Consider the following 26,497-nt stretch of genomic DNA (forward strand, 5'->3'; position numbering starts at 1 on the left):
TTGCACGTAAAGATTTTAGAGACAGGCAGACAGATGCTGCCTCCTCCCTCTGAGACATTAATCAAGGCCTCCAGTCTATGAAGTTTTAGAAATGTTTCCATATGTAGTTCAAACTGGATGATTTTGTTCACATATCAGTGTACCACATGACTGATTCTCTGCTGCCATGTCAAAGAAAACAAAATTATCTCTTAAATATGCTACAAAAGATTAAATGTTTTTGTTTTCTCTGTTGGACGGGAAGAGGGAGGCTTTTCGTGTCTATTATACAAACTTACACTGGAGTCCTGCTGTAGCTTTCGTTCTGTAGGGTCCTGTTCTAAATCATACTTGTGGTGCTCACTTGACATTTTGAACATTTTAAATGTTATGGTTTCCTCTAAATATGTGGTCTTTTGAGGGAATGTTGGTATAACGGGGTTATAAGTGAAAGGAGGCGGCGAGAACCGGCTTGACAATATAAATAAAGTTTAATGATAAACTAAAACAAAAACACAATCATAAACACATACAGGGCAGCCCCCGGCATAACATACACCCCCCCCCCCACCCCCCACCCCCCCGTCTTTGACCTGGGAGGATACAAGAGGGGAAAAAATAACAACAACAAAAAACAGGTGAGTGAAAGGCCAACAAGGACTCCATGGACTAACCGGTGTCAAACCTCCGACCCCCAGTGGACGGAACGCCCCTCCACGTTTCTGGCACGTGGGAACACTCCTCCACCCCTGGCAGCGGCCCTACCACTCCAGGTGGTCGGGGAGTCGATTCCCTCCTCCCCTCGTGGGCGGCGGTCTTCCCTCGACCCCTGAATGATGAGAAACTAACCTTTTAAAGTTGAGGTTTATTGGGAAAACTCTGTTTTTGAAAGGTTTATGTTAGTTAGAGGATAGGATATTATTGTGAACATTAAAAATGAAGTGTAATGCACTGAATTGATCATAAGATCTGTCTTTGGACTTACTGTACAAAGTTTTAATATTCTCTATGTTTTTCTGCTGTTCTTAATTGTCCTGAAATGACTATTTCTTTCCTCTCATTTGTAATTTTCCAAGTGGCCAATTTAAAGCAAGCGATTTAGAGATGTGTTCACTCTTGAGGGGGGAGCTAAGGCTTCTTTAGCCACGTGTTTGTTTGAATATGGAATTGTTTCTCTGAGCAGGGTTTTCAAATTGCTGTTTGACTATATGACAGCTTCGTTTTCTGAGTTCCATACAAACATACAAGCCTGTATCTGCAGCTTTCCTAGTGCTATAGCAGAAGACATTTGCATTTGGCAGACGCTTTTATCCAAAGCAACTTACAGTGCAATTATTACAGGGACAATCCCCCCAGAACAACCTGGAGTTAAGTGCCTTGCTCAAGGGCACAATGGTGGTGGCCATGGGGTTCGAACCAACGACCTTTTGATTAACAGCCCTGTGCTTTAGCCACTACGCCACCACCACTCACTGAACTCGTCCAAGACAGAAGGATAGACCCTCATAAACATGGATGCTGTAGCCAAGTGGTTAAAGAACTGGGCTGGTAACAGGAGGGTTGTCGGTTCTTCTTACATTATCACAATTGGACCCAATCCTGAATATATGGTTATTTCCTTGCTGTAAATGCTTGTTTTCTATGATATGTTGACATTTGCTTCTTTTTCTATATTTCCAACATGACAGACGAGTTCAAAAGGCCACTTCAATTTTCTACAAGTACCTTGACTGCAATGCTTTACAGTTGTTTGTGGAAAAAACCTTGACATTTATAGTCTGTTGTCACCTCTATATGAAAAGCCTCTTTTGATGTGTTTTGGGATTTATCTCATGTAGTCATCCATACATCAATCATTATATTTGAGACCAAGGTTGTGGGTGATCATGGGCAGCTGCTGTTATCGGCTTTTTGGTAAATAGTTTTTGGAGCTTAATGAATCACATTCTCCCAGAACCCATCAGGATCTAATTCAGGATCTGCGTTTTAATTCAGTCTTAGTTTAGTTTTGTGTACTGAGAAAATCAGTATATGTACATTTGTTTTATTTCAGCTGTAATTAGAGGCAATATGTATTAACATTGCCATCTCTCCAGGGTCCAGCTCTCTGTCTGCAAAACCCTTATTAACTTTCTACAAACCTGTATATTGGAGTCCACACAGGCCCTCTGAAAGGCCATGAAAAGGAAGAGATGATTTAATACTTTCTAATTAAAATTCTCAACACAGTTTCACTTTAATTGCTTGTCGACCTGTTGACCATGACAGAGGTTCATGCTCTTTCTTATATGCTCCCTTTTAGACTCCACCATGTTCAGGGGTCCAGTAATGTTAACATCATCTAAACATCTGATGGAGACTTTGCAACTGTTTAAGCCCAGTGTAGGGAAATGAAGGCTTGATGCAAAAGGGCAGCGGGCAGCATGAAGAAAATGTCCTTTTTAAATATAGAGCTTCAAAGTTGAGGGTCACACCATGAACCCCCCTCAGAGGCAGTGCACTATCCAAAAAAGTAACAAAACATTTGTACTGCCATAGTTGTATGGACATAGTACTATTGTAATGTTTTTTGGATGTGCACTATAGTTATACCATGGTGTTCTTTCAAAGTACCTTGGAGGAACAAGTTAATACCATAGTATTCATATATTAAAGTCTATGGGATTATCATTCAGTACCATCGCTGTACCATGGTACTGCCATTTTTCACTCTTGACTCTTAGTTTTATTTACCTTGTTGAGTAGTATTTGTTCTTTTGAATGAATCATTTAAAAATATTTTTGAAAAATCTATTTATCCAGATAAAATAAAATATCATGGATAATGATTTAATAAAAATCATTATCCAGCATCTAAGACCAGTTTTCCTGATTGAATCTGTGTGCTTGTTTGGTTGAAATTTGAGTCTCCAAGCTCTATTATGTCTAATTTCCTGCACAAGTAAATTATGATGGAGGAAATTTGCCAGTATTCATATGAAAGATCTTCAGGCCCTGAGGACAGAAAAGAGACTCACTTGAACCTGAGTACAGTTTCAGGGTCATGGCACCAGATCTGAAATGAGTTTTTCAGTGGAGGTCTCAGCTAGAGAGATTGCTGTCAGCTGATTTAATTTCTCCTTGGCTCAGATAGGTGTCATAAAAAGAAGAGAGACATAAAGCAGGAGACTGTCAGGAACAGTTATTGCTCTCGGCATGTCAGAAAGACAGAGACATTGCAAGAGAAAAGCAAAGGCATTGGAAATAAACAGCAAAATCTTTCATGCATGTATTCGAATATATGCTAATTTGAATCAGGTCGTCAGCTCCGTCCTGCCAAATGACAACATTTCAGAAGTGCATATGTGCATATACAAAAAAGTGAAGATGCTCTAGAAATCACCCTGAGAGAGAAAATAATATACTGGCAAATTAAGATTTATCATACACTTACAAACACACAAACATTTTATTACCCTAAAAGGGTTTATTATGTGATAATAACCATCTGACTATAAATCATATTACATGGCTACTTACAAATAACTTAATGAATGGACATAAAATATTGATTTAAAAGTATTATGTAAGAATATAGAGACTGCAGACTGATACGAGAGACATGATACTAGCAAATCTATGCAAAAAAATCTGTCTCTATCAGTGAATTATGCATTTTAGCAGTTGTTATACAAGAATATTTGACCATTGAATGCTGCAATTGACTAGTCAAAATCAACTATTCCAGAGAGCTATGTAATATTAAGTATGAGAGCGCTGCAACACACATCATACATACACACACACAGATGCACCATAATTTACTGTACTTGTGTTCTTCAAATTTTCAGCATTTGTAGGAGCTTTGCACCCAGAGGGCAATGAATGATACAATATTTGAAGTAAATGCTAAAAGTGAAGTAATGTGCCTCTCCCTCAGTGGAATTTCATGCTCTTGTGTGTTATTGTGCTGGACCACCTCCACTGCACGCAGGTTCTGCAGTGACAATGAATTGGAAATTGAAGGCCATGAATGTTATGTGGAGATAACAGTAACAGATGATGTTGAGTCTGGGCTATGAGCTGCTCATCTGTTCTGCATTTGTTTTCTCTAACATGTCTGACATTAGCTGCCAGAAACAAATCATGCCCAAACAGGGTGTGTGACAGTAGGTTTGTTCTTTCCTTAAAAAACTGTGAATCTTGGGGACTGTTTTAACACAGTGACAGCCAAAACAGAATTTCAGCATGTCACTAATGGCAAAATAAACCACAATTCTGTCTCATTAACTTTTTCTTTCTTATTAATCACCTTCCTGATGCTGAAGCGTGTGTGTGTGTGTGTGTGTGTGTGTGTGTTGGATTATATTTTTGATTGGAAATAAAGTATGAATAATAGCAGATATTTAATTTATTCAGCACACTAAATCAGAAGACCGATAATAAATAAAGGTCTGATTTGAGAAGGCAGAAATGCATCGTTTCTTAAAATGTTTAGGGTTTATTTACGCTATAAAGCTAATTTATTATTTGTATTAGTCTTTGTCCTTTCTTTGAGAAATTCATCCTTGCTTGAAACAAATTTTATGCAAAATATTATGCTCAAATTGTGGACTTGGACAAGCTATACAACAGACACGATCTATTTTTATGAATATATACATTTTATTATTGATTATTTTTAATGTATTGATAATTTTCAAGTGTTTAAATAGTTAAAATATTTATGTTCTGTTGTGCAACTAGAAACCTGTTTTAACATTGTAACTCTCCCCAACACTTATGTCTGTGCATATATTGTAACGTCTCTTCACTGACTGTGCTATTCTGCTGCAGGTGCTGAATGTGAGCTTGGAGGATGGAATAAAGGTAGTCTTGGAGGATCTGGGTGGTCCTTTGCCCTCAGTCCTGGCCAACAGCTCTGTGTTATCTAGAGGCCTGGTGCTGCGGAGCTCTAGTAACCAGATCTCTGTGCAGTTCAGCATGGAACAGGCCAATCGGCCTGGTTCCTTACTCCTGCGGTACCGAGGTACCATCTCACCATTGTAAAACCTTCACCATTTATTAACAGGAGCATTTAATTAGCATTTAATAATTCAGTATGTTATTTATGACAGATTTAGTTTCCATATTTAAAAAACAAGCCATTGTTACACCCTACGCCACTGTGGTGTCATTGTAGGTGCAGTTTTTCTTCAACTTCTCTGTTTCCACCAGACTATTGGAGTGCAAATAGCTGTGCCTTGTGGCAAGTGCTATTTACACCAAGTTGGTTACAGAGTCTGGGGCAAAATGAAATCTGAGTCCCAAAACGACACATATAAAACTCTAAATCTTCAACCAAAATTCTTGTATTTTAACACACCCCCAAAAGACGTGGGTTGATAGAAATTAAAGCTCCGACCCCCAGACTCTGAATTAGCAGGGAGTAATACACTGCTGCCTCATGACCTTTTCCAAAATGAGTAATCACCACTTCCAGAGTATCTGCTGCTTTAGGAGGTGTGTGCTACTCCCAAAACAATACAGAACAGAATTTACAGATGGCGCCGCTGTAAATACCAATAGAACTGATATCTGGGAACCAAATTTTCAAAAGAATTCAACAATCCACTCTCATATAGGTCACTGATTGTTGTAACCCAGAGACAAATAATAAAATATAATCTGCATAAATCAAAAGTTTATGCGCCATACCTCCCGTCACCACCCCTGGAAAATCATCTTCCCTTCTTATCACGGCTGCTAATGGTTCCAGGAAAAGACCGAACAATGATGGGGAAAAGAGGGGAGCCCTGCTGGGTGCCTCTATCCAGATTAAAATTATCTGAAATTAATCAATTTGTTTGTACCACTGCTACTGGGTGTCTATAAAGTAACTTAATCCATCCAATAAAAGTATTCCCGAACCCGTATATTTCCAAAATCTTAAAAAAAAATTTCTACCACATCAAATGCATTTCTCGGTGTCAAGCGAGATGGCAGCGATCTGAGTCTGATCATTCACCATGGACCACATGATATTGATGAAATGCCTAATGTTCTCTGAAGAGCTGCGGCCCCGAATAAACACCTGATCTATATGTATAAGAGTTGTCATAACTTTACTTAATCGGTTAGCCAGAATTTTTGGCAATATTTTTACGTCTAGCTGGATCAGGGAAATTGGAAGGTACACAGTAAATTTGTCAGAGTAAAATGTCCTCAAATTGAAGAAAATTTTAGATAACATTTGGTCCTTCTCTGAAAAGATTAAAAGTTACACTTTTGATAGAGATGTTTTTCCAGAGTTAATTATGCTCAATTTAGTGATAATATTTTACTCTTTCCTGTGATATTTGACTCTATTTAGTGTTTTTTTAATCAACTCTCATACAATTTTACTCAGTTCAGAGCTAAAAGAAATGTACTCTTTTTAACTCTGTTCAGAGGAACTTCAAATTTACTGTGCCACAATTTACTTCCCCTACAGAGTTGTTTATCATCAATTATGAGTGAACTACAAAGAATAATTCTATCCAGAGATCTGCAAAGAATAACTCTATCCAGAGTTTTGCAAAGAATAACTCTATCCAGAGTTCTGCAAAGAATAACTCTATCCAGAGTTCTGCAAAGAATAACTCTCTATAACAGAATTCATGTTTTACCATCAAAAAGCCCTAAAATATAAATGAAAAACTTGCTTTTCAGTCTGAAAATAAAATCAACAACAAACTGTATACTCATGTCTCACAATTTTATTTTTCAAACACCTGTTTATACAATATTACACTTACACAATTCATAGCTCTTACACTTGCTTGGATCTTTGTCCTTTTTAAGAATTGAACTGATCCAGGCTTGTGTCATGGTTGGTGGAAGCTTTCCATTCTTTAATGACTCTGTATAAACTTCTAACAAAAGTGGAGCCATGCAGTTCTGTAGTATAAGATCTAAAAAAAAATCAGCGGTAAAGTCATCTGGCCCCGGAGCTTGCCTGTAGGCAAGTGTAACCCTTTGCACAATTTACTGCATACACAATCGGTCTGAATATGGACCAGCGCTATCAGAAGATCAGATTCGCCTACTGAGAATAAGGAGCTCACAACAATAATGACTCACTCAGACATTGTATTAGGTTCAGCTGAATATATATATATATATATATATATATATATATATATATATATATATATATATATATATATATATATATATATATATATATTTTTTTTTTTTTTACCTTATTTATACCACATTACTGGAATGCATAACATGGACATTTAATTAAAAATTGACAAAATACACAAGTTTGTATAAATTTTTTTTAATAAATATATAGAAGAATTATCTTTTTAATTCCAATTGTATTACCCTTTGAATTTGTTTTTTTCTAGGTATTAATCTCTTATTTGTTTCAGTTTACTTTATAGAGATAAATGTGAACCCACTCCAATGATACTCTTGAGTTTTGAGTAACAAATTTACTAAAAAATATATATATATTTTAGAAGGTTAATTCACTTGTTTGGTATTTCTTTCAATTTATGCAATACATTTCCCTGTTTCTCCACAACACAGGAATTTGGACAATTCTGGGAGTCCAAGAACTTCACTTCGGTGAACGTCACTTCAATGCAACATTGGCTCATCAGCACACAGCTTTCATCAGGCAGGAGACAATGAAACAAAAAAAACAATAAACAGCAAGAAACAAACACAAAAAAGCTGACCAAGAGCACTGATGAACTTGAATATTTCAATCCCTTTTAACTCCGAAGGAACTCCGATTTCAATTGGTCTTTCGCTCAAATGTCTCATAAAAGTTACACTCTCATTACAAACTCTTTAGTTCTTCATAAAACAACTGTTTAATGTGTTAGTAACACGCTATGCGTTAACAAGGCTTCTTCTCAGCAGCCGTGTCAGTCTAAGCCACTAAATAAAATCAATTTTTACACTAAATCTTCCATTTCACATGTTAAATCGTGTCTAAATAAATATCACTTCAATATTAATAAAATAATGCTATTTGACTAATAACATTTCTAATTTCTTCAGAGTGCAATGAAACACATCTGCTCTTCTTCTGTTCCACCGAGTGAAAAAGAAGGAAAAACTCAATTGCGTGCTACTTAAGGAAATGAAAATGCGCTAAACACCATTCTCAAATATCATTGATCAGTTCTCCCAAGTACAACATATTTTCATTTGCTGTCTTACTGCTCATAAAAAATAATTACCTTCTGCTCATTTACATTTTTCAGTCACATCTTAATACTGGTTGTAACCAGGGTTACACAAGGCTTTAATTACCTCGCCAAGCTCCTCCAAGGTTATCTCAGAATCAAGAGAATTGTTTTGCTTTTTCGTCAATTTAGGTAGATCTAATTGTTCCACAAATTTTCTAATGTCTTCATCAGTAGACGAAGACGTGGAACTATAGAGATCAAGATAGAATTCTTTAAAAGCATTATTAATATAAATGGCTGAGGTAAGGTCTTGCACTGAATAGCCAAATCTCCACCTGCCATGACAAAATAGTATTATATCTGTATTTCAATTGCGTCAGAAGACATCAGAAAACGTTTGTCACTTCAGCTCTGCCTCAGCACTTTTAACATTATTTTCCAACTCCACGAGTTCCTGTGCTTTGGATTTTTTTTATGAATGAGGCATACTGTATGATCTGACCTCTAAGAATCACCTTTAGTGCCTCCCAAACCTTGCGGTACTGAGGACCAGTTGGTCTCCATAGAGACACTGATTTCAGTGTTTCAACAACAGATTAAATGAGGGACTTAGATATAAAAAAAAAAAACTATTCAAGAATAAATCTTATGAACTGATGAAAAAAAATGTATAGTCCCTGCCAGATGGGATCAAAAGTCTCCAAATATCTGTAAGACCAAGTTTTTTTTGCTATGAAGCATCAATGTTGCTCTAGAGAGTTTACACATTTTGCTTCACTATGATCAAAGACTCCATCAATAAATTAAAGTCTCCTCCCAATATTATATCACGAGGAGTGCCAGCGGCATGCAACATCCCTCCAGTATCTATGAAAAAGCCCTGATCATCAGCGTTCGGTGCGTAAATATTAGCCAAAATCAACCTTTGCCCCTTAATTTCTGCTAAAACAATAATGACTCTTCCTAATTTATCTTTAATCTGTTTGAGTCAGTTGATTTATAGATGTTTACTTATCAATGTAATCACTCCCCTGCTCTTACTTGAGCCAGCACTAAAGAAAACATGTCCACCCCATATCATCCCAAACTCCAGCCGCTAGGTGGAACCAGCACAAAGGTAAATGAAAAAGGCACCCAGTTTCCTCGGACAGTCAAGTATATGTACAGTGAGTCAGGTCCACTAGGCAGCAACATGAAAATCACCAAATGGCTTACTCATTCTATTGACTTTATGTAGGACAATGCTTGCTGTGGACATGTAAATTCTCTATGGCCAGCCTTAGAATCTATTCTCAGTTTGGACAGAAACATCAGAACAAACGCAACCTTCCATTGATGTAAGAGTTTCTTGCATTCCCTGAATTGTTAACGTTTCTCTCTTGTGGAATTCGCAAAGTCTGGGAACAAGAAAATGCTGTGGTTCTTCCAAGAAAGCCTTCCTTTACCCCTTGCCAATCTCAGAAATTTGGCCAGAATTGATCGGGGCCTGTCTCCCTCCGCGGATTTCCGAGCCGGGACATTGTGAGCTTGCTCGATTTCTATCTTATGGCCTGTTATGTTGAGCAGACTTGGATAGAGCCGTCCAGAAATTCCACCATATTCTGACCCTCTGCTCACTCAGTAATTCCAACAATTCGGACATTAAGGCGACTACAATTTTCCATATCCTCCAACTTTTCCCAGACATGCTCCAAGTCTGCTTTGGTCGCAAGTAGATTAGCGATAACCATCTCAGTGAATTTCGTCTCTATGGTAGTGATCGAACGACATATTGCAGCAAGATTCTCTAAGTCAGCAATGACCTTCGTCAGCATTGCCGACACGTTCAGCAATTCACGCCAAATCTCTTTCACCTCTCCGGCCAAATTGACTCCCTTGTCTGAGGCCTCCGGTGGGGCATCAGCTTGAGCATGTAAGTGTCTTTTAATGTCTCCAGAGCCCAAGGATTTTGAATTCTTTGACATATTCTCTTCCTAGAACAGTTCTGGATCAGGGTGTATCAAATCTCACCAGTTTATATAATTAAAAGTATCAAAACTAGCAAAGTGCACACAGTGCATTTACAGAAAGGTACAACTATATTCTCTGAGCAATTATCCTCCCTCTACTTTTTGTCTCTCTCATGGTTCTTGTAATTACTATTTCATTGAAGAAGGAACGGTGGTCTATTAGAAGTATTATTTTATCTTAGTACTGGTTTTCTGAGCTCTATTCAGTACCTGATTAAAAGTGCAGTGTGTAATTTCTGAACTTTAGGAGTCACCAAAGTTCGGAATCACAAAGCAATTACTCCTGCCTTTGTTCTTTTAAACAGGTAGTCCTACCCTTCAACACCGCTGGATGAACCAGAATTTGTGATATCGGGTGATTAAAAGGATTGTCCACCCAAAAAATTGAATTCTCTCATCATTTACTCACCTTCATGACTTTCTATCTTCTACATAACACAAAAGAAGATTTTTAGAAGAATAGCTCAGCTCTTTTGGTGCAAGTGAATAGTGGCCAGAAATCTGAAGGTCCAAAAATCTGAAAAAACAGCATAAATGTAATCCATAAGATTCCAGTGGTTAAATCCATATATTCTAAAGCTATATGATAGGTGTGGGTGAGAAACTGATCAATATTTAAGTCCTTTATTACTATAAATCTTTCTCTTTCAGAGATTTAAGATGAATATTTTACATTCTCTTTCAGATGTGAATGTTGCCACTGGCGGCTTTTATCTGCTTTATGGACCTTCAGATTTCTGGCCACCATTCACTTGCATTGAAATGACCTACAGAGCTGAGATATTCTTATAAAAATCTTAGTTTGTGTTCTCAGTCATAGACATCTGGAATAGCCAGGGTGATGTAACATCTGGAATGAGGGTGAGTAAATGATGAGAGAAGTTTCATTTTTGAGTGAAATATACCTTTAAATATACACACAGTGTTAATTTCCAGGGAAATCATCCTATGAGTGGCTTACATACAGTTGTCTCTGTAAATTAAATTTGGATAGGAGAAAGTATTTTATAAAAAAATATATATATTATCGAGAAAAAAAAACACATCGCCTTAAAACATCCTTCGAAATCCCACAGCCGCTGAAGAGTTGCTAGCTAGCAGCCTGTTGAGTTTTAGTGCGTTTGAAGCACAAGTGAACAGAGATCAAGGGCATTTCTCTGGGAGAGAGATTAAATGAAAGAGGGCTATAAATCATCACATTGCTCTATTGATATCTATGTGCAAGGGTTAAATGCTCCTTTCAAACATTCAAGAGCTCTATAAATTCTATTTAAGGCAGAGAGTCACAGCTTAGAGGCTATGAAGAGCACTGATACACTCAGTAAAGCAGTGAAATTAATGAACTATTATGTACATGATGACCAGTAGTGGAAAGTGATTTTTTTTTTACTTAAGTAAAAGTACTGCTACTAAAGAAATCATTAAATTGAGTACAAGTAGAAGTATTAGAAATATTATGACTCAAGTAAGAGTAAATTAGTAGTTTGCCGAAAAACTACTCAAGTAATTACGTTACAAGTTATTTTATATGTACATATGCTTCAATTGTTTTCACCAATGATGCATTAAATTGATCAATAATACTGTCAAAATCATTAATTGCCAATATTATTACAGTTTAAAATAATTGTTTTATGTGATATTTATAAAAAATACAAAATTATCTGTGATGGCAAACATAGACTGTGTCATCTATTTCTTACAAAAGCATTCTAAAGTGCTAATTTGGTACTCAAGAAAATGTTCTTTTTATTAGAACATTTGAAAATGGTTGCGCTACCATGCGGAAATCACAATACAGTGGGTTTTTTCCCCATTTGCTGAGGTATTGAGTTCTTACAAGTTGCTTTACACTTACACTTACACTTGCAAGTCAAATTCTGGTTTTAAAAACAGGCAAAAGGAAAGACATTTCTTCTGGAATTCTATTTTCTCCTAAAGTCTATTGTTTTAGAGAGATGAAGGCTATTCCATTCATTATTGTTTTGAAAAAAGAATCTCTAGCCAGGACAGAGAGGGAAGTGGACGGCCCAGATGCACATCAAAAAGACAAGTCAATCACAGTCTCTAATTTGAGAAACGGACTCCACACAGATCCTAAACCAGCAGCTTCTAAATACCAAAGGCCTGCATTGCTGCAAGAGGATTCTTGGACAAACAGAACATTTTAAGTATACAACATTTATTGAAACAGAAATAGCCATTTGTAACATTCAAAATGTCTCAAAATCATCTCTAAACAACATAATGTACATTGTGACTGAAACACGTTCCTATTTCAGTTTTATTCTCATTCATGTATTTCCAAGTATTTTGGCTATTAAGTTAACATACTGAACAAAACTAATATAATGCAATATCATAGAGGAAACTTATCCTCTATGATATTGCAGCAATTATCCGGATATGGAATGAGATTATTAAGCTAACTTTTGTCAACTCCTACAGTCCAACTGAATAAAATAAGGCAAAAATAAACATTTCATGCAGTGTTTATTGAGAAGTGGTTGTTCTGTTCATGTATAGTTGTATTACAGTTGCAATAATAAAGTCTTAATTAACATTAAGGTTATTTAAAATATTGAGATATTGTTACGTAAATTGTAGCATTTGGTCACATTATGTTTTGTGATTTCTCATACCTTCTTTATATAACATCCATCCGTTGCGACCTTTTGGCCTCTAGCAGGTGAGTCTTTTCAGACAGATAAACAGGGCAGGGAAATACAGTACAGCATAGCACAGTGAGACAGAGTGTTAACCGCTAGGACAGTTTATTTTGAACAAGAGGGGCGAACGGTTACGGAATTTAATGCAGGAGTACAATACCGAACTAATGTTTCTGTGCACGCGATGGTAAACAAGATATCCCCACATATATTTTAAACTACATTGTGTTAATATTGGGCACAGATAAAACAATGCCTACCTTAAAAACAAGTGAAGTTTGATCAGTGGTTAAACATGTTCAGATGGTTCCTTCGTACCTGAATGAGCAACTCCTTTCCAGAATTAAATGAAATATGCTTAAAATCACAGTATTATAAACGCAGCTTAGTTCTAGCGGGAAGACCAGCAGCTGTATATCATCCAACCATTAGCTGGGTGATTCCTAGCCAATCACATGTAAGCCATTGCTTTATAAGTCTGCTCACAATCTATCACATTGCCATTTCAGTGTGCTAACACAGCAACCTCCACCACCCCACCATCACCAGTTGAGTCCCGTCCAGCATGGGGGTAGGCTCCTCGCCCATGCCTCCTATCTCCGGCAGGATATGACGGTTCTGAGTACAACTTCTTCTGACCGCCGGACGGTGCTTACGCCAAAGAGAGACAATCATTTTCTGTTTTATATTCAGCAAATAAATGTCATCATAAATTTCACTCAAGTCTGCGAGTCGTCCTGATATAATTACAGTTCTTGTATAGTGACAGGGTAGAAAGTCTTGCTAGAGAAGAGAGGACACCAGTGGCAGTTTATGCAAGCTGCTGTGCTCATGATGCTGTGCCCTGCGGGCTTCCGTCATGCAGCGCAACGCGCATTTTAGTTTATAAACAGATTTAGCGCTTATAACTTTCTTCTTCCCAAAAATGCTGAAATATTAGGTATTTTTTTCTAGGCTACTTTGTAGTTGTAGTGAAATTTTTACAAGTTGCACCATGTTTCCTGTTTGTTAAATGTCTTGTGCAGAAGCGCAATAATTTTTTTGACGCCATGTCAAATGAAAAAGAGATTTATCTTTTAAAAACCACACTTTCTGTTCTAACTGAACAGCTTTTTAGTGCAAGAATGATTCTATAAGTAGAACCTCAATCATAGTCCATTAAGTTTCTTTTTTTGTCTGTCCACTGACCCACAACATATTCATTCTGTCATTTTTCATTGCCTTTCTTTTGTACAGACTGTCTGTTCCCACTGATACACAGATTTGATACGTGTTATATAAATTCCTGCCATCTGTTAGCCAAAACCCAGCAAGCAACGGATCTGCCCTGCTGTGCTTGAACTGAGTCATTATTAATAATAGCTAAACAATCGGAAATTGTGAAACAATAATCACCATGGAAACAGAGGAGGCATGGTCTGTAATTTAATGCTGGCGATTTTAAATGTTGCTTCTTCGCATTTGACCAGCACCTGAACAGCTAATATAGTTGAAAGATGTCTTCGTAAAAATTGAGCATATACTCTCTCTCTCTCTCTTTCTCGGTTTCTCTCAGTTTCTGTCTTATAACATAATGATGAATAATTTTTTACTGGGTTAGAGGTTGTATCTGTATCTTGTATCTTTGTTTTTGTCGCTATAAATGAATAGCCTGCCATTTATGTCTTTCTCTTCAGCATTTGCTCTCAGTTGCGCTTCTCCTCTGGCTCCTGATAATGGTGATGTATCAGTCAGTGGTCTCCAGGTGGGAGGCGTAGCCTATTTCTCCTGTCTAAATGGCTATCAGCTCCTGGGCCCCACTTCCCTCACCTGCCAAAATGCCACAACACCCTACTGGAGTGGCAGAAAGCCCAGGTGTCAAGGTATAAGACCAATCCTTCCGTGTTTTAATGATATTCCCTGTCAGAAAGCTTTAGTTTAATTAAAATTAACACATTTTACATAAATAGTCTCATTAGTTTTTAGCAATCTGTTCATTCTGACTTGCATAATAAAGATTAATTGAATGCAGAAAATTCACAGCAGTTTCTCTCTCCCATTTGCTCTCTTGCCAGTTGTTTGTGGTGGGATGTTGAGAAATGCCACTCAGGGTCGTATCGTCTCTCCCGGGTTTCCAGGAAACTACAGCAACAATCTGACATGCCACTGGGTGCTGGAGGCCCCGGAGGGCTATTGGCTCCACGTTCACTTTGAGAAAGTGGCTCTGGCTGAGGATGATGACAGGCATGTGCTCTGCAAATGTGTGTGTGTTTATGTGTGTGAATAAGTAACTTAGGCTTTATAATGCATATGGCACAGCGGAGGGCCTGGCCGTGAATCCGCACACCCGGCCCCTAATTAGGCTGATTAAGCCCTAGAGGGATAAAGGTGACCGGAGATGGCAGTGCGACAGAGAGAGAGTTATGGGCAGCCGCCCTCCACCCTGCCACAATGCACATCATTTGTCACTATTTGATACCTGTTGGTTCAAAAGTACATTTGTTCTTACTCACACATTGGCATTGAAACATGGACTCTGTAATAAAAAAGTTTGTTTAATTTTTTTTATGTCTGTCATGTCTTAAGCCTTGCTTATGAAACCTAGAAAATTGAGCTTTCTATGCAAATAACATATTTTTTTTTTTAAAGACTATTCACTCTTTTTCTATTTTGTTGTTGCTTGACTTCCTTTTGTTTGTTCTTAGACTGTTGATAAAGGATGGCAGTAACATTGACTCTCCGCCCCTGTATGACTCATATGCAGTGGAGTATCTGCCCACTGAGGGTGTGATCAGCACCACTAGGTATCTGTTTGTGGAGTTCACCAGTGATGAGACGGGCACGTGCACTGGCGCTGCCATCCAATATGAAGGTACATATGAAGGCCATCTTTTAGTCTAGTCTTCTAAACTCTTTTGTATTGTATTCTATATAGAGTAAATTGTATATGGTATCTTATATTGTTTTTTCTTACACATAGAAGTATTGTACATTGTGAACTTTCACACACGTATGTTGCCAATAGCTGCATTTATAACAATTTCCACCAGCTCTGCCGTGTGGCAGTAAAAGATTCTATTCTGTTCTATTCTGCCATGTTCTATTCTATTCTTATTTGTAGTGTTTAGATTCGGTTCTATTCTTTTTTGTTCTTTTCTATTGTGCAATGTTCTATTCTACAGTATTCTATTCTATTGAACAGCAGTCTATTGTATTCTGTTATTTCTATTCTGTTCTTTTCTAATCTATTCTACAATGTTCTATTCTGCAGTATTCTAATCTCTAGTATTCTAAATATGTTCTGCTGTGTTCTATTCTATTTTATTCTGCAGGGTTTTTCTGTTATGTTCTATTCTATTGTACAGTGTTTACTCTATAGTATTCTATTCTATTTTACACTATTGTATTATGCAGAGTTCTGTTATTTCTATTATTTAATTTTATAATCAATTCTACAGTGTTCTAATCTATTCTGCAGTGTTCTAATCTATAGTACTCTAATATGTTCTGCAGTGTTCTATTCTACAGTATTCAACTCTATTCTACAGTATTCAGTTATACAGTATTCTGTTCTATTCTACAGTTTTCAACTTTATTCTACAGTATTCAGTTATACAGTATTCTGTTCTATTCTTCAGTGTTCTATTCTACAGTTTTCAACTTTATTCTACAGTATTCAGTTATACAGTATTCTGTTCTATTCTTCAGTGTTCTACAGTCTTCTGTTCTAAAGTATTCTTTCTATTCTGTAGAGATCTATTCTATTGTTCAGTGTTCTTTTGTATTTATTCGTTTTAAACTAGTGTTCTATTCTGCAATATTCTTTTCTATCCTAGTGTGCCATTCTACAATATTCTATGCTGCAGTGCTCTATTCTACAGTATTCTATTCTAGTCAACAGTGTTCTACTTTACAGTTTGTGTTTTTATATGTTTGTGTTTTAGAATTGTTTATGAGACAAAGTGTGTTTTTATACTATAATGTTTGTGTCTTTTACAGCATTTTCACAGGGCAGCTGTTACGAGCCATTTGTGAAATACGGAAATTTCTCCACAAGTGATCCAGCGTTTGGAGTTGGTTCTGTGGTGGAGTTCTCGTGTGAGCTGGGTTACACACTGGAGCAGGGCGCTGTTATCTTACAATGCATAAACCCTGAAAATCCCCAATGGAACGAGACAGAACCAGCCTGCCGAGGTATTTTTGCATGTATGAGTGTGTGAAGCCTCTCTTTCTTGTCTTCTGGCTGTTTATTCTGTCACTCTTGTTTGTTTTACCCTGAGAGAAGTAAATATTGTTCACTACAAAGCTTGATCCATTTCTAATCTAATTTTGTTTTTAATTGTGATTTTACTATCTTTGTGATGTTGTAGTTGAGAGTATAGTCTATTGTTTAATTAAACCGTTTTGTAATCATTAGGTTTGTGTTCTTAACAGCTGTGTGCAGTGGAGAAATAACAGATTCAGCAGGTGTGGTGCTTTCTCCAAACTGGCCTGAAGCATATGACAAAGGTCAAGACTGTATCTGGGGTCTGCACGGGGATGAGGACAAGAGATTCAAGCTGGAAGTCAATGTGTGAGTACTTGAAACCTCAGACTGGAGACCAGTGGAGGAAATGGATCACAATGTTGATTGAAGGAGAAATAAAGAGCTGTTTATATTAATTTGCTACAAAGTTTGAATTTGACCAGCTCTTTACTTTTCCCTTAATTTCCTTACAATGCACTACATAAAGCAGTTAGGAATATTTGTTTGTGTGTGGGGGGGGGGGGATCTGTTGCCCTATTATTTCATCTAATGAGAATGCTTTTACTCCTCCATTAGCATTCAGTGCAGTTCACCAGCTCTTAATTATGAAGAAACAGTGTGCATAATGATGGCTGATTAATTGATTTACCTCAGACCCGCAGACGTAATGGCCAACACACAGGTGACAGGCTGTACACCTAGGCAATCACACATGAACAGGGTACTACTTTGATATCGTGGGGAGTCTTCTAATATCTGACTGATGTAGTATTTCTGTTGTAATGTTTTAATTTTTGCTTTGTCATCCTTCATAAGTAGCTGGAAAGAAAAAAATGGGGTTTTTACAGAGAACCACAGAAAACAATTTAATGGTCATATGGATGATATGTGGTACTAGTTATAACTATTTGTTAGGTTTTGGGGCATTATGGGTGAGTTGTAGGGTGGTTTGGGTGGATTTTGAGGCAATATGGGTAGATTTGGAATAGTATCAGTGGGTTTTAGGTTTGTATGGGTGGATTTTGGGTCAGTGTAAGTAGGTTTGGGCTTGTATGGTTGGGTTTAAGTGTAGAATGAATGGGTTTTGGGCCAGTATAGGTAGATTTGATGTTGTATATGTAGAATTAAAGATGGTATAAATAGTTTTTGATTCTATATAGGTAGGTTTGGTTTGTGTGGTTGGGATATGTGGTGTTATTGGTGAGTTTTTGGCAATATGGTTAATTTTGGGGTGGTATGTGTGGATTTTGTGCTGTTATTAGTGCGTTTTGGGGATGCATGGGTAGTTTTGGCGAGGGTGTGGGTGTGTTTTAGGGTGGTATGAGTGAGTTGGTAGGTTTGTGGTGGTATGGGTGGGTTTTAGGATGATATGAGATGGTTTTGGCCTGGTGTAGGCAGGTTTAGGTTGTTATAGGTGGGTTTTATAGTGTGGGGTGAGGGAAGATCTCTAAAGGTTACATGTGTAGACGTCCAGCTTTGCTATGGTCAACCAGTCATGGAGTCTTGCTCAGATAGTTCAAAGTGTGACATTATCTCTGCACCCAGAGACTCCATGTCCCAGCATGCATCATTAGTCCATCTTTACAGAAGTATCTTCCAGATACTCTTCCGGTATCTCTCTGGTATCCCCACAGTGAATAGTCTCCAACCATCAGCCTGTTCAGTGAAGGAAGAAACAAAACCCCATCTCAGTTGTTCATCAGTGTGTATCATCCTTCTTGTATAACTCAAACAGTTTGAACCCATCATTATACATCTGAGGGAATTGGGCCTGTCTTTTGCCATCAGAAGGGTTTCTGCAGTTCTTAACTCAGTGTTAAACTCCAAGACTGTTTATGTTAATGCAATTCATCTTTGGACTTAAAAAAATAAGAGAGCCCATAGGAGGATGAGAGCTGTATGTTGGTCCTAAAGATTCTGCCTCTTTGTTTTCCCACCCTACACTGTATAAATAAATCAAAACTTCCACGCTGAAGAGGTAAATACAGTCTCCTGATAGATTAGGGAATATAAACTTTGGTATTTACAATTCCATGTAGCGTGGCAGAATGGAAAAAATCTTTGATTCTCTTTGTCGATACTGTTCACTCTGCATATAATGTTTTTCCCTCACATTAGTCATATTTGTTTGGAAATGAAGATGAATTGCAGAATGACATCAACAAACCATCTGGGAAAATTGCAGATGGTAATATGTCGGATCCTTATGTTATCATTCTTCTTAATAAAAGGGATAATTCACCCAAAAACCAACATTTCTGCACCCTCAGTTCACCTCTAACCCGTGTTTTTTTATTTTTCTCATTGTGTGTATTGATATACACTAATGGTGTACATTCATGTGTGTTGCTCCATTAGTCTTCGTCTGGGGAAGAATGACCTGCTGACCTTTTATGATGGTGATGACCTGACAGCCAACATCCTGGGCCAGTACAGCGGCTTTCTCTCTCATTTCAGACTCTACACCTCTACGGCTGATGTGACCATCCAGTTTCAGTCTGATCCAGCCTCCAATGTCTACGGCTACAACAACGGCTTTATGGTGCATTTCTTTGGTACGTGGAACTACTAGAATTGTATGTGCAGATTATCTTTACATTTTAATATGTTCTACATGCATTTAAAGTATTTTTCACAAAGGACAGTACATTATGGGTAGATATGATTTATATTTGACAAGAATGCTGGGAAGTTAAAGTAAAAATGAACCTTAATTGAAATTGACACTATTACTTTCTTAATACACATTATTGGTTTTATTGTGCATGATTAATTGGAGCATTTTATTCCAAAGAAAAATGTCTGTAGTCTGCCTTTTATCAAAATTGAATTACGTAACACTTTAAAATAAGGTTCCATTTGTTAACATTAGACAGAGACTGGTGAGATATCTCAGGACACTTCTTTCAGGGAGTAATACAATTTTTTGCATACTTTTCAATAAAAAAAAAAAAAACACTTACAGTACCTTTAAAGTCTCTAGCCTCTGTAAACAGCTAACAAATATGTGTCAGCAGGCCATGGTCAATGACGTTTTCTGCCTGTCAATAATTTTTCGCATTCTTATAGTCAAGGGGCGAACTGGAAAAATAAATTGGCACTGGAGAAAACTTTTCGAGTGGAGGTAACTGGTGTTGGGGGGTGGGGGGTTGTGGCAGTGTGTTTCGCTTGTGGGAATTCTAGAATGGCTAAATTCACTTACAGCACCTTTAATGCATTAAGCATCATGAACTAACAATAAACAATATATATTTTTACAGCATTTACTAATCTTTGTTAGTGTTAATTAATACAAATATTGTTCATTGCAAGTTCAGAGTACATTAAATAATGTATATTTATACTGCGTTTTGTTACAAAAAAATGTTTACTATATGTTGAATTTAACATTTACCAAAAATAATTAATGGTCTAAAAGTGTTGTTCTTTGTTAGTTCACACTAACTAATGTTGTTAACTAATGTTAACAAATGGAGCCTTATTGTAAATTGTTACCAAAATAACGTAATCACAGCATTTTCCTTTTTGGGTTAACGATCCCCTTTGTCTTTCTTTTACCCTTTCACCACCCAAATAATAGAGGTACCACTCAACGATACCTGTGCAGAGCTGCCAGAAATTCCCAATGGCTGGAAGAGCACGTCCCATCCTCAACTGACCCACGGAACGGTGGTCATCTACCAGTGTTACCCAGGGTTCCAGCAGCATGGTTCTGAGATCATGATGTGCCAGTGGGATCTAACATGGAGTGGAGACGTACCCATCTGTGAGAAAAGTAAGAGCTAGCAACACTATTAAAGGTCATACTAGATCATTAGTGCTTGATTGATGCTGGGAAAAGTTTATTAATGTGCTCATAACCACTGCATTGAATTAAAGCTAGGTCAGCTGCTACTGCAAACCTTATTTTCTACTAGTGAAATAAGGTTAATACATATAATAATCTTCCTATAATAATAATAATAAACTCAGAATCATCAAAAGTTAACAGGATAGTTCACCCCAAAATTGTAATTCTCTCATCATTTACTCACCCTCATGCAGGGGTGAAAATTTCATCAAAATGTTGGGGGGGGGGACAATAAACAACAATTCTCAAGAGCAATTTTTGAAGGGGACACCAAGGGGTTTTTTGTTGTTGCCCCATTTGCATTTGTATTATTTAATTTCTTAAACAATTATTTTAAGAATATATAATTATATTATTTACAATACACATATTTTAATGATATTTTAGGGGGGGGACAACCCTCAGATGGGGGGGTCCTGACCCCCCCCAGACCCACCCGCGATTTCCGCCTATCCCAGATGTGTATGACTTTCTTCTGTTGAACACAAACAAAGATTTATAGAAGAATATTTCAGCTCTGTAGGTCTATACAGTGCAAGTGAATGGGTACCAAATTTTGAAGCTCTAAAAGCACATAAAGGTAGCATAGAAGTATTCCACTTTACTCCAATGGTTAAATCCATATCTTCAGAAGCAATACTATAGGTGTGGGAGAGAAACAGATCAATATTTGAGTCCTTTTTTAATATCAATCTCCACTTTCACTTTCACATTCTTTTTTTGTTTGTTGCATTCTTTGTGAATATTGCCACCTACTGGGCAGGGAGGAGAATTTATAGTTAAAAAAAGGACTTATATATTGATCTATTGCTCACCCACACCTATCATATAGTTTCTGAAGACATGGATTTATCCACTGGAGTCATATGGATTACTTTTATGCTCTTTATGTGTATTTTGTAGCTTAAAAATGATGGTACCATTCACTTGCATTGTATGGATCTACAGAGCTGAGATAACTGTTATATCGGAGGACGAATCTCAGTTGCCTCCGCGCCCCACCGAGAGCGAGAACCAGATTATAGCAACTATGAGGAGGTTACCCCATGTGACTCTACCCTCCCTAGTAACAGGGCCAGTTTAGTTGCTTGGGAGACCCGGCTGGGGTCACTCAGCAAGCCCTGGATTCAAAATCGCGACTCCAGGGGTGGTAGTCAGCATCTTTACTCGCTGAGCTACACAGGCCCCCTGATATAGCACTTATTTTAATAATATCTGTCAGATAATAGGCACGCTTTATGTGTTGCTCATAACAGCACATACAGCACCTTTACATTGCATCAAACATAGTAGTATGCAAAACTATCATTTTAAATAACCTTCCAATTAATTCAACACTTAAAAAATGTAAACATTTTAAACCTCTATAAATGATACATTTTCTCTGTGTTGTTAAAAAACTGTTGCTAATCTTCAGTTAAATCATATAATCTATAAACCACATGATTATGAACCTTTTCAACTTTCACAATGAACTCTTGGTAAAATTGTCTCACCTTTCTGCTGTGATGTTTAATATTTTCAAGTGTTTCATTTGTGATATTTGTTCAGTCATGTCATGCGAGGATCCTGGGCTGGTGGAGAACAGTCGCAGACGGGTGACAGGCTCTCTTTATGCTGTGGGATCTTCAGTGGAGTACATCTGTAATAAAGGATACTCACTTTCTGGCCCTGGAGTGCTCACCTGCTACAGCAGAGATACTGCAGACCCAAAGTGGAGTGAAAGACTGCCCAAGTGTGTCCGTAAGTGGATGGTACCTGACGTATCCAATTTTTTTGTGTTGAATTAAACAAATAGCTGTCGATAGTTACCCAGCCAGCAAGAGATGCAAAATTAATAGTGCTCTTCCAACTTCAGTTCTTTCACTCTACTGCCATCTAATGGACTTTAGGATTAACTATTCACCATAGAGTAACATCTACACTCTAGCACATATTGTGTTTCAGCAGTAATTGAGATCTCTATGTCTGTGTTTTTCTTTAGCTGAGAGATATGAGCCCTGCAGTAATCCCGGCGCACCCTCTACGGCCATCCAGAGTTCAGAAAAAGCTTTCTTCCAGGCAGGAGAGACACTGAGTTTTACCTGCCGTTCAGGATATGAACTTCAGGGTGAAGCGACTATCCACTGTCTCCCTGGACATCCCTCTCAATGGAGCGGTGCGCCCCCTATGTGCCAAGGTAGGAACTCTATCCAACAAAATCATATGGAACTGACCTATCTCTACTTTTAGAAAATAAAAAGTTCTGTTGTGCAGCAAAGCATAGTTAAAGGAATAGTTCACCCAAAAACTAAAATTCTCATAATTTACTCACCCTCATGCCATTCCAGATGTGTATGAGTTTATTTCTTCTGCTGATTTTGAAGTTCCAAAAAGCACATAAAGGCAGCATCAAATTAATCCATAAGACTCCAGTGGTTAAATTAATATTTTCAGAAGTGATATGATAGGTGTGGGTGAGAAACAGATAAATATTTAGGTCCTTTTTTTTTACTATAAATTCTCCTCCCTACCTAGTAGGTAGGGGAATGAAGAAGAATGTTAAAATTGACATTTGTAGTAAATAAGGTCTTCAATATTGATATCATATTGCTTCTGAAGACATGGATTTAACCACTGGAGTTGTATGGATTACTTTTATGCTGCCTTTATGTGCTTTTGGAGCTTAACATTTTTGTCACCATTCACTTACATTGTATGGACCTAAAAAGTTGAGATATCCTTCTATATCCTTGTTTGTGTTCTGCAGAAGAAAGACAGTCATACAAATCTGGGATGGCATGAGGGTGAATAAATGATGAGAGAATTTTCATTATTGAGTGAACTGTCCCTTTAAATCTCTTAAAGCTTAATGACAGCTAATTTGTCTGATGTGTTCCAGTGGCAATTTTAATAGAAGCATTAGGAAAAATTTACCTTTAATTAAAAGATAATCTATAATAATATCCATTAATGGAAGTAATTTAATGTATAATTTGGAGTTTGTAAGTGCTTGTTCTTACCTAATCATTCATTTTCAAATTCTTGCTTCATGTGTTTCAGAAATGTTAATAACAGGAATTAATATTGGTATTTTTCAGCCTCCTCTGGAAACTTTGATGAACACAAACTGAATGGTGATACCATATTTAATTCTGATCTTTCTCTATCTATAACTATCAATACATTTTGATTGATTTTACCATCTTTATATCTATCATAATATTTTGGCCATATTATTTTGCTTTTCAAATGCAATGCTCTGTAAAATGCAATGGATAAGTGGGTTGTGATGCCTTTTGCTCTCCATCCTAACAATTTAAGTTGCTCTGTTTCAGTATTTGTGAAGTGTTTAGCAGATCTCTTCAGTCTTTAACTTCCTGTATAATGTCTTCTTTATAGCTACCAGTGCAGAATTCAGTGTGGAGGGTGTCAATATTGCCATTGCAGTTCTAATTCCTGTAGCACTGGTGCTGATGTTGCTCCTAGCTGTTTTTCTCTGCCTCTCAATGTAAGTTCCATCATATGTTCTAAAAAATGATGGACATACCTTTGGAAGTTCAAACTCACGTATCCAAGGGCAGGAGAAAAGACATGTAGCTTTTAGATTCAGGGTTTGTTTTTGCTTGTCTTTGCTAATAAAGTTGTTTTTGTCCGCCTCTGTAGAGCTCAGAGCAAGACCCTTCAGCTCCCTGGGTCTTCCTCTCCATTGTATGACAACATGATTGAGGAATCTGCTTTTGATAACCCCGTTTATGAGACAGAAGTAAGTATGGATGCCATGAACCTCAGGGACGTGGCCTCACACAACACCATCGTCCTGTCCTGATCAGCCCTGCCTGCCATCCTGTCATTGTCCAGCAGATGGAGCAATTCTGTTTGCCATTCTAGTATTCACCTGCAAAGAAAGACGATATGTTTGCCCTTATGATCTAGAGGTCTATATTTATTTCAACAGCAGGGGGAGCCATTTAATCTCCCATTCTTTCATTTACCAGCAGAGGGAGCCATTTGTCTCATTCTGCCATTCCATATGACTAATCATGACTGGTCGGCAGATCAAATAGTGGAAGTTAAAGGAATTCGCACAAAGCTTTAAATAGTATTTGTAATTTTATTTTTAAGCCATAAAGTATAGGACATCCATCAAATCCTCATAATATTTTCTGCCCAGTATTTATGATGTTCTTATCAGTACCACGTAAGTAATGCTGCGACTAAAAATGAATACCACTTATATTATTACAAATGTTCTTCATAGTTAATGAGTTTAAAGTTGCATAATGAGCTTAAAGGAATATTCAGAGTTCAGTACAACTTAAGCTCAATCGACAGCATTTGTGGCATAATGTTGATTAAAACAAACATTTTATTTGGATGTTTTTCTTTAAAAAAAAAAAAAAAGATTTTTAAAAGAGAGAGAGAAAGAGAGAGTGAGAGAGCAAAAATCTGTTACAGTGAGCCACTTACCATGGAAGTGAAAGTGGCCAATCTGTAAAGGTTGAAATTCTGGTTTTAGTGTGTTAAAAATAGTTTCTTAAAATGTTCTGTGTAAAGTTATATCCATTTTTACAACTTCCAAGATGACGTAACAGCTTAAACCATAAATCGACCGTAACAACGACAATTTAAACAACATTAAAGCCCATATAATACACACGTTTAAAAAAAACAGAAGAATGAATGTACAGTAAGTGTCTGTATAAAAATATAAGATGCACATTTTTGCCTTTAAACCCTCCAAAAAATTACCCCATTCACATACATTGTAACTGCCCCACTGTAACCTCGATTTTTGCTTTTTTTTTTTTTTTTTTTTTTTTGTCAAAATCGATTTTTTTTTTTTTTTTTTTTTTTGTGTGATAATCAACATTAAGCCACAAATGCTGTAGATTAATTTGTATCAAACCTTGTTAAAAGGTTTAACACTTTAATATTCCTTTAAATTTGCATCAGCAGAATGTTTCCTGAAGACTCCTTGGGAAAGCCCAGTTTCATGATTTATTTTAATTATATTTAAAAATGATATATATTTATATAGATAGAGAGAGAGAGAGAGTGAGAGTGAGAGAGAGAGACCCAGATGTCAGGGAAAGAAATACAGTTTCCCCTTGGTATGAACAAAATTGACACAAAGCAAAAAACAAAGCAAACTACAATGTTATTTGGCCCTAAACAGAGATTACACGACAGCAGAATACCTGGGCACAGTCAGAGACCACAAACTGAGGAAAAACATGACGAGGTACAGACTGAGCGACCACAGCCTGGCGATAGAGAAGGGCAGATACAGACAGAGCTGGATGCCCAGAGAGAGCAGGTTATACCCATAATGTAGCCAAGGACAAATAGAAACAGAGCTGCACTTCTTAACCACCTGCCCTAATTATAATTAAATTTGAAAACACTTCTTTCCCAAATTTGAATTTATTTGTACCAACTACAAAAAGTTGAAGTATGATGCACAAGCTCAATATTTACTTGGTGAAAAAAGAGACTGCATTTCACTAGCAGCAAAGTACATCAATTCCTGCCACAAAAAGAGGGAAGAGTCGACCAAAAAGTGATGCGCCAATTTACTCACACACACACACACACACACCACTGAAAGTATATACACATTTTTCCCTGTTTTT

At 37.1% G+C, this 26,497-nt stretch overlaps 1 protein-coding gene across 2 annotated transcripts in view; it reads left to right on the forward strand.

Moving 5' to 3' along the window:
- The window catches only part of sez6a (seizure related 6 homolog a), a 70,292-nt gene that overhangs the window by 38,510 nt on the left and 5,285 nt on the right, over positions 1 to 26,497 (forward strand). The window contains exons 4-16 of one of the 2 annotated variants that reach the window (XM_052117163.1): positions 4,795 to 4,987; positions 14,484 to 14,669; positions 14,862 to 15,030; positions 15,492 to 15,658; positions 16,786 to 16,980; positions 17,221 to 17,359; positions 19,391 to 19,587; positions 20,613 to 20,807; positions 22,434 to 22,625; positions 22,867 to 23,061; positions 23,963 to 23,998; positions 24,264 to 24,372; positions 24,528 to 24,627. In XM_052117163.1, coding sequence (XP_051973123.1) covers positions 4,795 to 4,987; positions 14,484 to 14,669; positions 14,862 to 15,030; positions 15,492 to 15,658; positions 16,786 to 16,980; positions 17,221 to 17,359; positions 19,391 to 19,587; positions 20,613 to 20,807; positions 22,434 to 22,625; positions 22,867 to 23,061; positions 23,963 to 23,998; positions 24,264 to 24,372; positions 24,528 to 24,627 — 2,073 coding nt within the window. Of the gene's footprint in view, positions 1 to 4,794; positions 4,988 to 14,483; positions 14,670 to 14,861; positions 15,031 to 15,491; positions 15,659 to 16,785; positions 16,981 to 17,220; positions 17,360 to 19,390; positions 19,588 to 20,612; positions 20,808 to 22,433; positions 22,626 to 22,866; positions 23,062 to 23,962; positions 23,999 to 24,263; positions 24,373 to 24,527; positions 24,797 to 26,497 lie in introns of those variants that run through there. The other variant, XM_052117162.1, reaches the window with a different exon arrangement.

The sequence above is a fragment of the Xyrauchen texanus genome, chromosome 44 (assembly GCF_025860055.1).
Source record: "Xyrauchen texanus isolate HMW12.3.18 chromosome 44, RBS_HiC_50CHRs, whole genome shotgun sequence".
Lineage (NCBI taxonomy): Eukaryota > Metazoa > Chordata > Actinopteri > Cypriniformes > Catostomidae > Xyrauchen > Xyrauchen texanus.